The following is a 13,309-nucleotide window of genomic DNA, read 5'->3' as shown; positions in this document are numbered from 1 at the left end:
AATTAATTTACGACGAAATAATCGAGTTTAAAGTATAAAATGGAAAAAAATTAACGCAGCCAATCATATCATGACACGTGGCCTGCTTTTTCAGAATTTTCTCTCTCCGCGTCATCCAGCAAGCAAGACGCGCGTTTGTCGGCGCGTGTGATGCACGCGCGCTGATTTTGTGCAATCACACGCTGCCACGTGTCCTAGGGGGGGAAAAAGAAGTGGGGGGCGCGTGTACTGTTGCGTAAAATTACAGAAATGCCCCTGTTGCTCTATTCTTCCAAAAAATTAAAAAATGGATATTTTTGTCCAACTCAAAAGGTGCACCTTGCTAACTTAGACCCAACTGGGTCTAAGTTAGCAGCCCCCATATATATATATATATATATATATATATATATATATATATATATATATATATATATATATATATATATATATATATATATAGGGGTTTTCTAACTTAGACCCTAGTTAGGTCTAAGTTAGCAAGGTGCACCTTTTGAGTTAGACACAAATACCCCAATAACTATTAATTAATTAGAAGGATATAGAAGGGCAGTGATGTCATTGTAACTGTTTTTTTTAGCGCGCCCCCCATAGCTCTTCTTTTCGCGCCCCCCATTTCTACAGAACACGATTACTGTAGAAGCTCAAATCAACGCGCCTCACGCGCCCCCAAATCGCGACCCAACTATTCACCATCGCCGTCATCATCGTATTCATCATCGTGCAATCACCATCACCATCGTTGAACAAGCTACACCAAGGTTCATCGTTGTGCAATCACCATCACCATCCCAAATATTCGTATGTTTTCATCTTCAACATCATCATTCACATAGATAGTTCATGAACGCATACCATCACAATTTCATCTTCAACACTTCATTACTACGTTTCGTTTGCTATATTGATTAGTTAAACTTATGTGTTTCGTTTCCATCTATGTGATTTCTGCAACAATCATACATGCTCCTGTTTGTTTTCTCATGAACAATCATCTATGTGATTTCTGCAACAATCATACATGCGTTTCGTTTGCTATATGTGCATGATTTATGCTCCTGTTTATTTTTCATGAACTATGAAATTGTGCGTTTATTTTGATTTTATGAAATTATGTGATGGTAGAATGGTTTCAGATTGTTGTACTCTGAAACCATTTTGATGGTATAATGGTTTCAGATAATTGATGCATTTTATTTGATCTGTTTTATGGTTTTTTTTGTGCTGATTTTGAGTTCATATGATTTTTGAGTTATGAATTGATATGTTATTACTTTGATATGTTCAGATTTAAACTATAAGATTAGACATGTCGACTGAAGTACCGGATGAAGTTGATACTGATGAAATTGAACTTCTTACAAATGTTGATTTCCCTCAAATATTTGATAGTGATGATGATGCTTATAATTTTTACTCTTCGTTTGCACAAAGAAGTGGTTTCTCAATTAGACGTCATCACGTTTATAGAAACACTACTGATGAGGGAAATCCACAAACAGTTTACAAAAGAGAGTTCGTTTGCCATCGATCCGGGGTTTCTAAACCAGTCAAAGTTAATGAACTGGAAAGTCAAAGGAAACGGAAAGCTTCAAGGTGTAGTTGGAACACATTATTTGGGCATTTGGTGATTCAATCCGTGCATATGAATCTTTCGGGGATGTGGTTGTCTTTGATACTACTTATCGAATAAATCGTTATGATATGCCACTTGGAATATGGCTTGGAGTTGACAATCATGGGAATTCAGTTTTTTTTGGTTGTGTTCTATTACGAAATGAGAAGATTTCTTCCTTCACATGGGCTTTAAAGGTAAATATCTATTTAAATTAGATTTGTTATTCAATTCTGGCTTTCATTAAACCACATGGGGATGTGGTTTCATTAAATTGACTTTTCTTTCAACTAGTGGAAGTTTGTCTGAACCTTTTATCACAATTGTACACTGAAACCATTCAACAAGACAAATGGTTTCAATGTATAACTTACTGAAACCATTTTACAAGAGTAATGGTTTCAGTGTACAAGAGTAATTAGATTTGTGTTTCAATTCTGAAATTTGACTGTTAATATCTTATTTCAATATTTTCAGAATTTCCTAGCTTTTGTCAAAGGAAAGAATCCACAAACAATTCTTACAGATCAAGATCCCTCGCTTAAAGAAGCTATTGCAAATGAATTTCCGAACACAAAACATGCATTTTGCATATGGCACATCTTGGCAAAGTTGCCAAGTTGGTTTTCGTTTGTATTAGGTGCAAGATATAATGACTTTAAATCTGAGTTTTTCAAGGTGTACCATTTAGATTGTGAAGATGATTTTGAACAATATTGGAAATCCATGGTTGCACAATTTGGTCTAAGTAACGATATACATATTAAATTGTTGTATTCTCTTCGCCAACGATGGGCTCTACCTTATTTGAAGGACTTTTTTTTTGCTGGGATGACAACAACTGGACGTTCGGAATCGATAAATTCATATATAAAACACTTCTTGGATGCCAAAACAAGTTTGACTGATTTTATTACTAGGGTATGAACTTAACTTTTTTTTTTATGCAAGTTATGATCTTACTCAAGTAATATGTTTCAGTATTGACTATATCATTGGATAAAAGTACTGAATTGGTGTTAAAGTTATGATCCTACTAAGTTATGATCTTACTCAACTATTGTTGTATTTTTGGTAGGTTGGTGTTGCTGTCCAAATTAGGAATCAAGTTGGAGAGGAAGCAAGAATGCGTCAAAAGTATCATAATCATCTACTTAAAACAAGTTTTCCAATGGAGGAACATGTTGCATCTATACTCACACCTTATGCTTTTGGGTTGATTCAAATTGAGATTGAGTTATCTACAAAATACGCTGCAACTGAAACAAACAGTGGCTCTTTTATTGTGAAGCATCACACCAAAGATGATGGAGGTCGTCTTGTAACTTGGATAGAAGGTCAAGAATCAATTCGTTGCTCTTGTAAGGAATTTGAGTTTTCTGGAATATTGTGCAGGCATGCTATTCGAGTGCTTCTAATGAAAAATTATTTTCACATACCTTCAAAGTATCTTCCTTTTCGATGGAGACGTGAAAGTTCATTGATCCCAAGATCTAGGCACATAGTAAACAACAATGATGTCTCCTCTTCTGAGTTTCATTCTCTGATTCAATGTCTTGAATATGAATCTTTAAAAACAAAAGAACGGAAACAAATTGCTACTAAAGGGTTGGAGGATCTTATCCGAGAGATAAAAGGAATGTCCGAAAGTCATGAAGATCAAATTGGTTTGGAAGTTGTTCCAAATAATGATGAATGTGATGTTGGAATTCCAGTTAGAACTAGAAGCAAAGGTCGACCAAAAGGTTCAAAGGCAAAAGTAGTAGTTGAAGTTGTTTCAAATAATGATGAATGTGATGTTGGAAATCCAGTTAGAACCAAAAGCAAAGGTCGACCAAAACGATCAAGGCCAAAAGGAGGAGTTGAAGCTGCAACCAAGATTCGCCATTGTCTTTTTCCGAATTGTGGTGCAACCGGCCATGACACACGGAATTGTCCAAACAAAAGGAAACATAATGACATGTTGCCTAATGAATCACCTAATGTGTAAGTTTTACTTGAATGAAAAGAATGAATTGTTGTTTTTTTTCAATGCTAATATTGACTGTTTGTTTTTCTTATGATAGGTTCAAAAAGGGCTGGAGAAATTCATCTAATTAATAGTCAAAAAAGGCTTCGAGGATGTAATGGATAAAAGTGATGATAGTAATTCAACAGAGATGTGTTTCATGTTTTCTGGTGTGGTTTTAGTAGTGGGAGTAGTAGCTATAATACAATGATATAGTGTTGACTATATCATTGGATAAAAGTACTAAGTTGCTTTTCATTAACTAGTCTTATAGTTCTCTTTAATTGATGTAATGAGATGTTAAAGTTTGTTTTATTGGTATCATAATATGTTCAAGTGTTATTTTTTCAATCGGCCGAATATAAATATGATGTTAATGTTTTGGTATGCTGTTAAATTTTGTATAATGCTATGAAACCATTTAACTGTAATAATGGTTTCAGTGTATAACGGTATGAAACCATTTAACTAGAAAAATGGTTTCATTAAACTAATACGTTTTTCTTGAAACAGATATACCCATGACTAGCATGACTAGCTTTTAAACATTAAACTAGCTATGAAACCATTTAACTGTAATAATGGTTTCAGTGTATAACGGTATGAAACCATTTAACTAGAAAAATGGTTTCATTAAACTAATACGTTTTTCTTGAAACAGATATACCCATGACTAGCATGACTAGCTTTTAAACATTAAACTAGCTATGAAACCATTTAACTGTAATAATGGTTGCAGCTAAAATAAATACTAAAATTATGTATAATGCTATGAAACCATTTAACTGTACTAATGGTTTCAGTGTATAACGCTATGAAACCATTTAACTAGAAAAATGGTTTCATTAACTTCATAGTTAAAAGGAAAAAGTTATATATTTTAATGACAAAAAAGAGAGAAGATATAAGAGGTTCAGAATATATCAAAAAGAGCGAAAATACTAATTATAAGTGGCAAAAAATAATAGTAACATTTTACTGGTTTAAAATTAGGACCACGTGGTATTCTAACAACTACTCAAAGTATCATAGCAGCAGAATTCTAGCTACAGTATAGCATGGGGTTGTGTTAAGTTAGATTTTCATCAGATAAGGTAACATTTTTTGCTTACTGAAACAAACACAGTCATGGTTGAAGCTTCAGGGATGAGAATGATGATGATGTTCACCAACACAACCACTGTTATTCCTGCTTTCAACCCAACAATTCACAGAACAGGTCTCTGTCAACTACCTCTCTCACGAAGAAACAACCATGTTTCTGTTGTATCTGCAACTCAAACTAAACCATTTATGGAAACTATTCCTTGGGGATGTGAAACTGATTCACTTGAAAGTTCAACTTCTCTTGAGAAATGGCTTTCAGAGTCAGGTCTTCCATCTCAGAAGATGGCTATCGATAAAGTTGATGTTGGAGAGAGAGGACTTGTTTACTGGTTTAAAATTAGGACCATTTACATGTAATAATGGTTGTAGTTAAAATAAATACTAAAATTATGTATAATTCTATGAAACCATTTAACTGTACTAATGGTTTCAGTGTATAACGCTATGAAACCATTTAACTGTACTAATGGTTTCAGTGTATAACGCTATGAAACCATTTACCTGTACTAATGGTTTCAGTGTATAACGCTATCAAAAAGAGCGAAAATACTAATTATAAGTGGCAAAAAATAATAGTAAATTCAAACAACCTCAATCTGAAACAACTACATTAGTTATACATTAATCCAGAAATTCAAATTCATAATCCAGAAATTCAAATTCAGAAACAACCTCAATCTGAAACAACTACATTAGTTATACATAATCCAGAAATTCAAATTCAGAAATTCAGACATCATCCTAGCTTTTGAGTCAGTTCTTCACAGTAAGAAGTTGCATTCTTTTCCACTTTGTGTCTTATTGAATTGCTGGAGTCGGTTAAAATTGTGGACAATATCCCAATTCTTAAGTCCATCACCCTTGCAATTTTGTCTCGCTTTCCGAGTTGGCTCCAATTTTTGAAAGACTCCATTTGGGTGTAATGGTCACCTTGCCATTCTTCAAGGAACTTCATGCAGAATACTCCACAATTGTCTTTATCAATTTGAGTTGGCATTTTTGGAGATTCCCAACTAAATTTGCTAAAGTGGAAAGGGAATGGCATTTTTTTATGAGTATACAATCCTATAAGAAATGCATTCACCTCATTCAACCATACATCAAACATCTTTTTGTATATATTTGGTGGGTCCAAATTCAACTTATCTCCATACATGCTGTTTAGGAATTGGAATCTGTGGCTTTTCAAATTGACAACAAAGCACACATAATGACTCCCTGGATTGCCAATCAATACCGGCGTCATGATCTGTTTAAAAGCACACAAAATATATTAGGATGCTTAAAAAAATGGAACAAAATTGAGCATATAACTCAAACTGGAAGTCTGCCTGAAACAAGAATAAACATCTTTTTTTCCCCTGAATCAGAAGACTCACAGCTAGCCCCTAAATCTAAGGTTTATTAGCAATGATTTATGTACTTACTTATTGCCACATCTAAACTGTAATTTTAATTAGAAGGTACTACAATTGCAAGTGTTTAACATAACCAGAAATGATTACTTAAATGTATTTATTAGAACTTGGTAAAGATTACCTTTAATTAACCATAAGACTAAACCGTAAGATATTGAAACCATTTAATAAGACAAATGGTTTCAATGTATAGCTTATTGAAACCATTTAACAAGATTAATGGTTTATTGTATAACATATCCAATGAAACCACTAGTATATGCAACGAAACCACTAGTGTTGTTAAATGACTTCAATAATTAACCTATTAGTTTGGTTAATTATACACAATTGACATTTAATAGACTTTTTCATAATTAAAGCAACTAATAGTCGGGGAAGGACTTACGTATTCCAGACTTGTAGGGTCAATTTTCTTCCAATCCATGTACTTGTGAAGGTGTGAAAACACAAGAAGGGGGGGTTGAATTGTGTTTTAGCTAAGTTAAAACTTTTTCAAGTTCTTAACTCAACTACGTTCGCAGCGGATAAATAACACAAATAATAACAAGAGAGAGAGAGAGAGATCACACAAGCAATTTATACTGGTTCCTCTCACAAAACGAGAGTAGTCCAGTCCCCTTGCACTTCCAAGGGATTTCACTATAATCACACAAGATTACACCTGCTCAAGCACACAAGCAAGAGACTTCTCAACAATGCTCAAGCACACAAGCAAGAGACTTCACACTTAAGCACACAAGCTTAAGTTTCTCAAGAATAATAAAGTATATGAAAATATACAAATGCTCTTAGATGAACCTAAAGAGAGCAAATACAAATAGTACAGAGTATTTGACTAAAGTGCAAAAACACTTAACAGAGGTTCAGAGCTTGTATATCACAGAGTTCAGAGTTTGTTCAGCGCACGTTCAAATCTTGATAATTGTATATGTTGTTGTAGCTGAATCTTCTAGTATATATACCACTAGAAAAGAGTCGTTGCAAAAAGAGCCGTTGGAGTTGATAATCTTTTGTCTTCAAGCAGCCTGTCTTGATGCAGTTTGGTTGTATCCAAAACTAAGAAAGAGTTTCAGGTACTTTGACTACTGCAGAGAAGACTTTCCTTATTCAGCTAACAAACCTGAAGACCCACGTTCTCAAAAGAGGACAGACAAAACAGAGGTAGCTGAACTGATCAGACTTGAAAGGTCCTTTTCTTCATTGGTAGAAGAGTTGACTAGCAAAGGGAATCTTTACAGCTTTCAAAGAGATCTTCAGAGGTTGATGAAGCTTGTAGACAGACAAGAAGTTCTGAAGTCTTCATCCTCTAAATGTTGTATCTTCTGAAGTCCAACATCTTCTGAGCGCTTGTGAACTTCTGAATTCACATCCTCTGAACTTCACTCAGAGCTTATATCTGCGCACTTAAAATAAATTTTTAGTCCATTCAATTGTTAATTAATACTTTGTTATCATCAAAACCTTTATAGATTTAGGGGCAAACATTTTTAAATCAATTTTGTTCCAACAATCTCCCCCTTTTTGATGATGACAAACAATAGTATTAATTGACAATTGTTGTTAAATTAACTTATCATGTTTCTCTTAGGTTTATGAGGTTTGCAAGCTCCCCCTAAGATTGATACTCCTTAAAGCCAAAACTTTAAGTTATATCCATGATATTTTAATTTAGTATAAGATTAAGATAATCTGAAATAAAACAAGTTTCATATCTTTCTTCAGAGTGAGAGGTTTGCAAGCTCTCCCCCTAAGTCTCATAAGGCTAAGTTAAAATTGCACTCTTAACTTATCCTTACTTATGAAATTTATTTTAGTTTCAACTAACTTAGTCTCCGTATTAAAGTACGTAAAACAACTTAAAAGTAACGGATAAAAGCGAGATAAAAGGATAAAAACGTGGTTTCAGTTTTGAACTTATCACTTATCAATTAATGCGTAACTACTCCCCCTTTTGTCATTATCAAAAAGTAAAAAAAATTTATATAATCAAGACAGTCAAAGAAGAAGAGTGGTTGTTACAAAGGTGAATTAATTTCAAAAACGAAAACCAACGCGCTCAAAGGTTTATAAAAAGGAACAAGTTAACATGCCTGCTTCACGTAAAAACAAGAATAAACAAGTGAAGCAAGAGAAGGTAGGAATAATGAAAAGATTTAGTTTACGCATCGCTGAGTTTAAGAGAAAGAAGAACGAAGAGAAACGCGAAGACGATGAGAAAGATAAAGAAGACAACAAGAAACCACAAGAGGCTGAGATAATAATCATCTCATCAGATTCTGAAGCTGAGGAGAATGAAGATGATGCTGACTATGTTGAGTTCTTGACTAGCTATGTTCCAGAAGAGGAACAAGAAGAAGAAGAACAAGAGCAAAACCCAGATCCCATAGAAATTTCATCAGAGGATGCTGAGGAGAAATCTGAGATTTCTTCTGAGTATTATCCATCTGATTAGGATTAGGTTGTCTTTTTCTTTTTCTTTTTACCAATGTACTCAACATGGTTAGAGCATTAATAAAAAATTTTCGTTTTAAAAAGCATCTTGTGTTCTTATGTTCTTATTTATCAAGACAATAAAAATAGCACAAGCAAAACAAACAAAACAAATGACAAACCACATAATCAAGAAAAGCAAACATAGCTTAAAAAAAATTGTTCAGAGGATAAACAGAAAATAAAAAGAAAACTTAAAACAAGTGCAGAGAATCCTAGGGTTTCTTAAGAAAGGCTAAGAGCTGGTCGAATTTGTCATTCAAAGATCCCACGTTGGAAACCAGACCATCCACTTTGGATTCCAAGTTGAGGTGAGCTGTCCTTTGCCTTTCCAAACCTTCTTGCTGCTCCCTCAGAGCTTCTTGAAAGATCTGCAGCTGATCAGCTACAACAGGAGCTTGATCTTGAACTAAAGTCGCTTGTTCTTCAACCAAAGGTGCCTTGCCTTTATCAGAGGGTTCACCTTCCTCTGGGTAATCAATCATCAGGACATCATCCTGGTTCAGCACATTCAGTACATCCTCTTCTGTGGCATCCTCATTATGTAGCTCATTTGCCAACTCGGCAACTCTAGCAGCAGCTTCTTCTAACCTTTCAGACTCAGACCTCTGAGCTTCAAGACTCTGAAACAGCTTGGAGTCTATCCAGATGACTTTGAAAGCGTTCAGACGGTGTTCAACAGCAGCAATTGCTTCCAGCTTAGCAAGTTCAAATCCAGCATGATTGAACATGGTTAACCTTTTCAATTCAGCCCTAGCCAGACTTTCCCTCATGAAGCTTATCACATCCAAGTCTCTTCTTCCAATCTCAGCCTTAATTTTCTCAGCAGCACCATCCAAAGCATTGCAAATCCTTGCCTTAATGCTTGAAACTTCCAAGTCCACATCAGAAGGACAAACTAGAAACCTGTCCTTAAGCAAAGATAATCTAACTAAGTCTTCATGAAACTGAGCGGATAGATTACCAAAAGGGTTGGATGATGATGGTGAAGGATTGGGAATGGTAGAGAGAGAAGGTGTTTCAGTAGCAGGGTTGTCAATAATCACAACTTCTGCGTCTGAAGGCTTGGGAGCACAAGTGTGAATATGCTCAGGAGAAGCATGTTCAGTACTTGGATTAGGATGGGGTTCAGGGGTTGGTTCAGATGATGAGATGTCAGAAGTGGATTCAGGGTAAATATGGTCAGGAGATGGTTCAGGAGATTTGTGTTCAGCTGTTGGTTCAGGAGATTTGTGTGGAGAGGGTTGTTTTGTGGGAGAGATTGGTTTAGTGACAGGAATAGGTGATTTTGGTTCAGATGATGGAATGGTAGGGGTTTCTTTTTGGGGTTGAGGTTGAGGTGATTTAGGTTTGGGAGGTGATGAAGGCTTCTGGGTGAAAGTTTGATTGTTAAGAGGGTCTGGACTAAGGTGTTTTTCTAGTTCAGATAGGGGGTTATCAGAGGTTGGAATATCAGAGGTTGGTAAAACAGTTCTGAGAGGTTTGGTGTAACCTATCCCAATCTCATTTTCATTAAAGACATACTTAGTAGACTTACCTTTATCTTTAGACACAGGAACAGGTCTTCTACGAAGTCTTTCAGCAAGTGTCTCTTCATCAGACTCAGTCTCATCTTCAGACTCAGATTCTTCAGATGAACTGTCATCCTCAACAACAATAGGCTTTTTGGAAGCTCCTTCAGCAGCCTTGTTTGTAGTTTCTTCATGCTTCCTCTTAGTCCTTTTCTCAGCCATAGATTGTTCAACTTTAACTTTCTTCTGAGCCAGAAGATCTGGCTTGGGTAGATCCTCTTGAGTTCCAGCCTTTCTCTTTTGCTTCCTAGAAGGATTATACAGATTTGCTGGAGCAGGAGGAACCATACTCCTGTCAACAACGAATCCTTCTTTTCTGAGCTCTTCCAAATAGTCCTGAATGATGTGCTCAGCATCAGCTTCTGAGATAACTGGATATCCATCCACATATAGGCGATCTTCCAGACGAACTCTAAATTCCTGTTTAGGTTGAACCAGCTTGGTGTTGATTAAATGCATCTTTGTTAAGAAGCTTGCATTCAGAACTTCTGGCGAGAGCTTCTGAGCCATAAGTTCTGGATAGAACTTCTTCAGATTCTGAACAATGTGACCTTGGAACAGAAGATCTGAAAGCAATCTAGGATAAACAATGGTTGTTTTCCTCTGAGACTTGCTTTGGAAGATGGCTTCACAGATCCTCTCAAAGAAGTATTTACCCAGATTTACTTTCCTTTCAGACTAGGATTTCTTTCGATTGCTGCAAGTTCTTCTTGCTTAGCTTCATACTTAGAGAAAACTCGTGCTTTCATCCAGAATTTCTTCAAAAGATCTGGATAGATAGGACCATTCAACATATCGAAGTACTTGTTCCATCCTTGAGCAGAGAAGTACGGCTTCACATCAAACCCATTTTCTTTCAAACTGTCAAAGTCGACCATCTTCTCAGGTAGTAACGATAGTTGCGATTCTGGGAATTCCATTTCATTCCCAACAATCTGAAGATGTCTAAACATAAACGGAGGAATCTTTGATGAAGAAGACGAAGCACCAGCCATTGTTGGAGATTAGGGTAAGGTTTGGAAAAACTAACGAGAGAGAAAGAAAGTTTGTTGGAGGTTTAGAGAGAATATGAAAGTGTAGGTTGTGAAAGTGAATAGTGTGCAAGTGTATTGTGTAAGTTTTATTTAAATGCACACAGTTAACACGAAAATAGCAAATTTGGGAAGTTACGCTAATTGACAGAAAGTTGAATACCAAAAATCATCATTAACCACCCACTACCTGACACACGTAGACCACGTGCAGAAAATTACTTGGTAACTGCTATTTTAATGGACAACTGTTCAGCAGTGAATACTAAACGTTTCCCACTTAAATAGTTCAGAGCCTCTGAGTTATTTAAAATTCGCTATCAGAGTTAGGTACTTCAGATCTTGTGTTTCAGATGATCTGAATCATAAGTTCTGATATACTTAACTTCTTACACTTTAATTGCCAAGAAAAATTTTCATTCAGAGATTGAAAACATGTTCAGATGTTTCTTAATAAAATCAAATCTTTCAACAGGTAAGGCTTTAGTAAATATGTCAGCCCATTGATTTTCAGTATCAACAAACTTAATATCTATAATGCCTCTCTGAACATAATCTCTGATAAAATGGTGTTTAATTTCAATATGTTTGGCTCTAGAGTGTAGAATAGGATTTTTAGATAAATGAATGGCTGCAGTATTATCACAATATAAAGGAATATTGTTACTGCTTACCTGATAATCTTCTAACTGATATTTTAGCCAGAGTAGTTGTGTACAACACTTAGCTGCTGAAATGTATTCTGCTTCTGCTGTAGACAAAGCTATAGTAGTTTGTCTCTTACTAGCCCAGGAGATAAGGTTTTCACCAACAAATTGACAATTGCCACTTGTGGATTTTCTTTCAATTTTATCTCCAGCATAGTCAGCATCACAGAATCCATTTAGCACATAATCATTGGATTTCTTATAGAGAAGTCCAAGATTAGTTGTTCCTTTCAGATACCTGAAGATTCTCTTTACAGCTGTAAGATGAGATTCTCTAGGATCTGACTGGAATCTTGCACATAAGCATACACTGAATAAAATATCTGGTCTAGAGGCTGTCAGATAGAGTAAGGAACCAATCATACCTCTGTAGACCTTTTGATCTACTTTTCCTTCATCATCTGACTTGCCCATGTTGGTAGTTGGATGCATAGGAGTATTCATTATCTTGCAGTCATCTAGATTGAATTTCTTCAGAAGTTCTTTAGTGTATTTTGATTGATGAACATAAGTTCCTTCCTTCTTCTGATTGATTTGAATTCCAAGAAAGAACTTCAACTCTCCCATCATGCTCATTTCAAATTCATCCTGCATTATCTTAGAAAAATTCTTGCACAAGGAAGCATTAGTTGAACCAAAAATAATATCATCAACATAAATTTGAATGATTAAAATGTCTTCTTTGGTTGTTTTTCTAAAGAGTGTGCAGTCAACCTTTCCTTTTTCAAAACCCTTTTCAAGAAGGAAATTACTGAGTCTATCATACCAAGCTCTGGGAGCTTGTTTCAGACCATACAGTGATTTCTTCAGTTTGAAAACATGTTCTGGGTTTGAGACATCTTCAAAACCAGGAGGTTGCTTAACATACACTTCTTCAGAAATGAAACCATTTAAGAAGGCACTTTTAACATCCATCTGATACAAGGTTATTCCATGATTAACAGCATAAGATAGAAGTAACCTGATTGCTTCAAGTCTAGCAACTGGTGCAAAGGTTTCAGTATAGTCAATCCCCTCTTGTTGACTATAACCTTGTGCAACCAATCTAGCCTTGTTCCTTACCACTTCACCTTGTTCATTCAACTTGTTTCTGAATACCCATTTTGTTCCAATAATGTTCTTGTGTGAAGGTTTAGGCACTAGAGTCCATACATCATTCCTTTGGAATTGATTCAGCTCTTCTTGCATACCTACAATCCAAGCATCATCCTTCAGAGCTTCATCAATCTTTGAAGGTTCCATCATTGAGATAAGACCAACTAATGATTCCTCATTTCTCAGTTGAGATCTTGTCTTCCTTGGACTATCCTTGTTGCCTAGTATCAGTTCCTCTGGATGTGATGATTTGTATTTGAAAGT

General features: G+C 35.5%; 2 protein-coding genes across 2 annotated transcripts; one reads left to right on the top strand and one right to left on the bottom strand.

Annotated features, from left to right (window-relative positions):
* The first annotated feature begins 1,309 nt into the window (after positions 1-1,309).
* Positions 1,310-3,965, top strand: LOC123886458 (protein FAR1-RELATED SEQUENCE 11-like). The gene is made up of 4 exons (XM_045935773.1): positions 1,310-1,627; positions 2,093-2,536; positions 2,694-3,601; positions 3,682-3,965. Exons 1-4 carry the CDS (start codon positions 1,310-1,312, stop codon positions 3,713-3,715), a joined length of 1,704 nt encoding a protein of 567 aa, XP_045791729.1. The 3' UTR covers positions 3,716-3,965.
* Positions 3,966-5,327: 1,362 nt separating this feature from the next.
* LOC123882850 lies at positions 5,328-6,576 on the bottom strand. Its single transcript, XM_045931484.1, has 2 exons — positions 6,537-6,576; positions 5,328-5,979 (listed from the first exon to the last, which is right to left on the bottom strand). Exons 1-2 carry the CDS (start codon positions 6,573-6,575, stop codon positions 5,467-5,469), a joined length of 552 nt encoding a protein of 183 aa, XP_045787440.1. The 5' UTR covers position 6,576; the 3' UTR covers positions 5,328-5,466.
* Between the last annotated feature and the right edge of the window lie 6,733 nt (positions 6,577-13,309).

The sequence above is a fragment of the Trifolium pratense genome, linkage group LG5 (genome assembly GCF_020283565.1).
Source record: "Trifolium pratense cultivar HEN17-A07 linkage group LG5, ARS_RC_1.1, whole genome shotgun sequence".
NCBI classification, from domain to species: Eukaryota; Viridiplantae; Streptophyta; class Magnoliopsida; order Fabales; family Fabaceae; genus Trifolium; species Trifolium pratense.
This window is presented reverse-complemented; position numbering and strand designations above follow the sequence as displayed.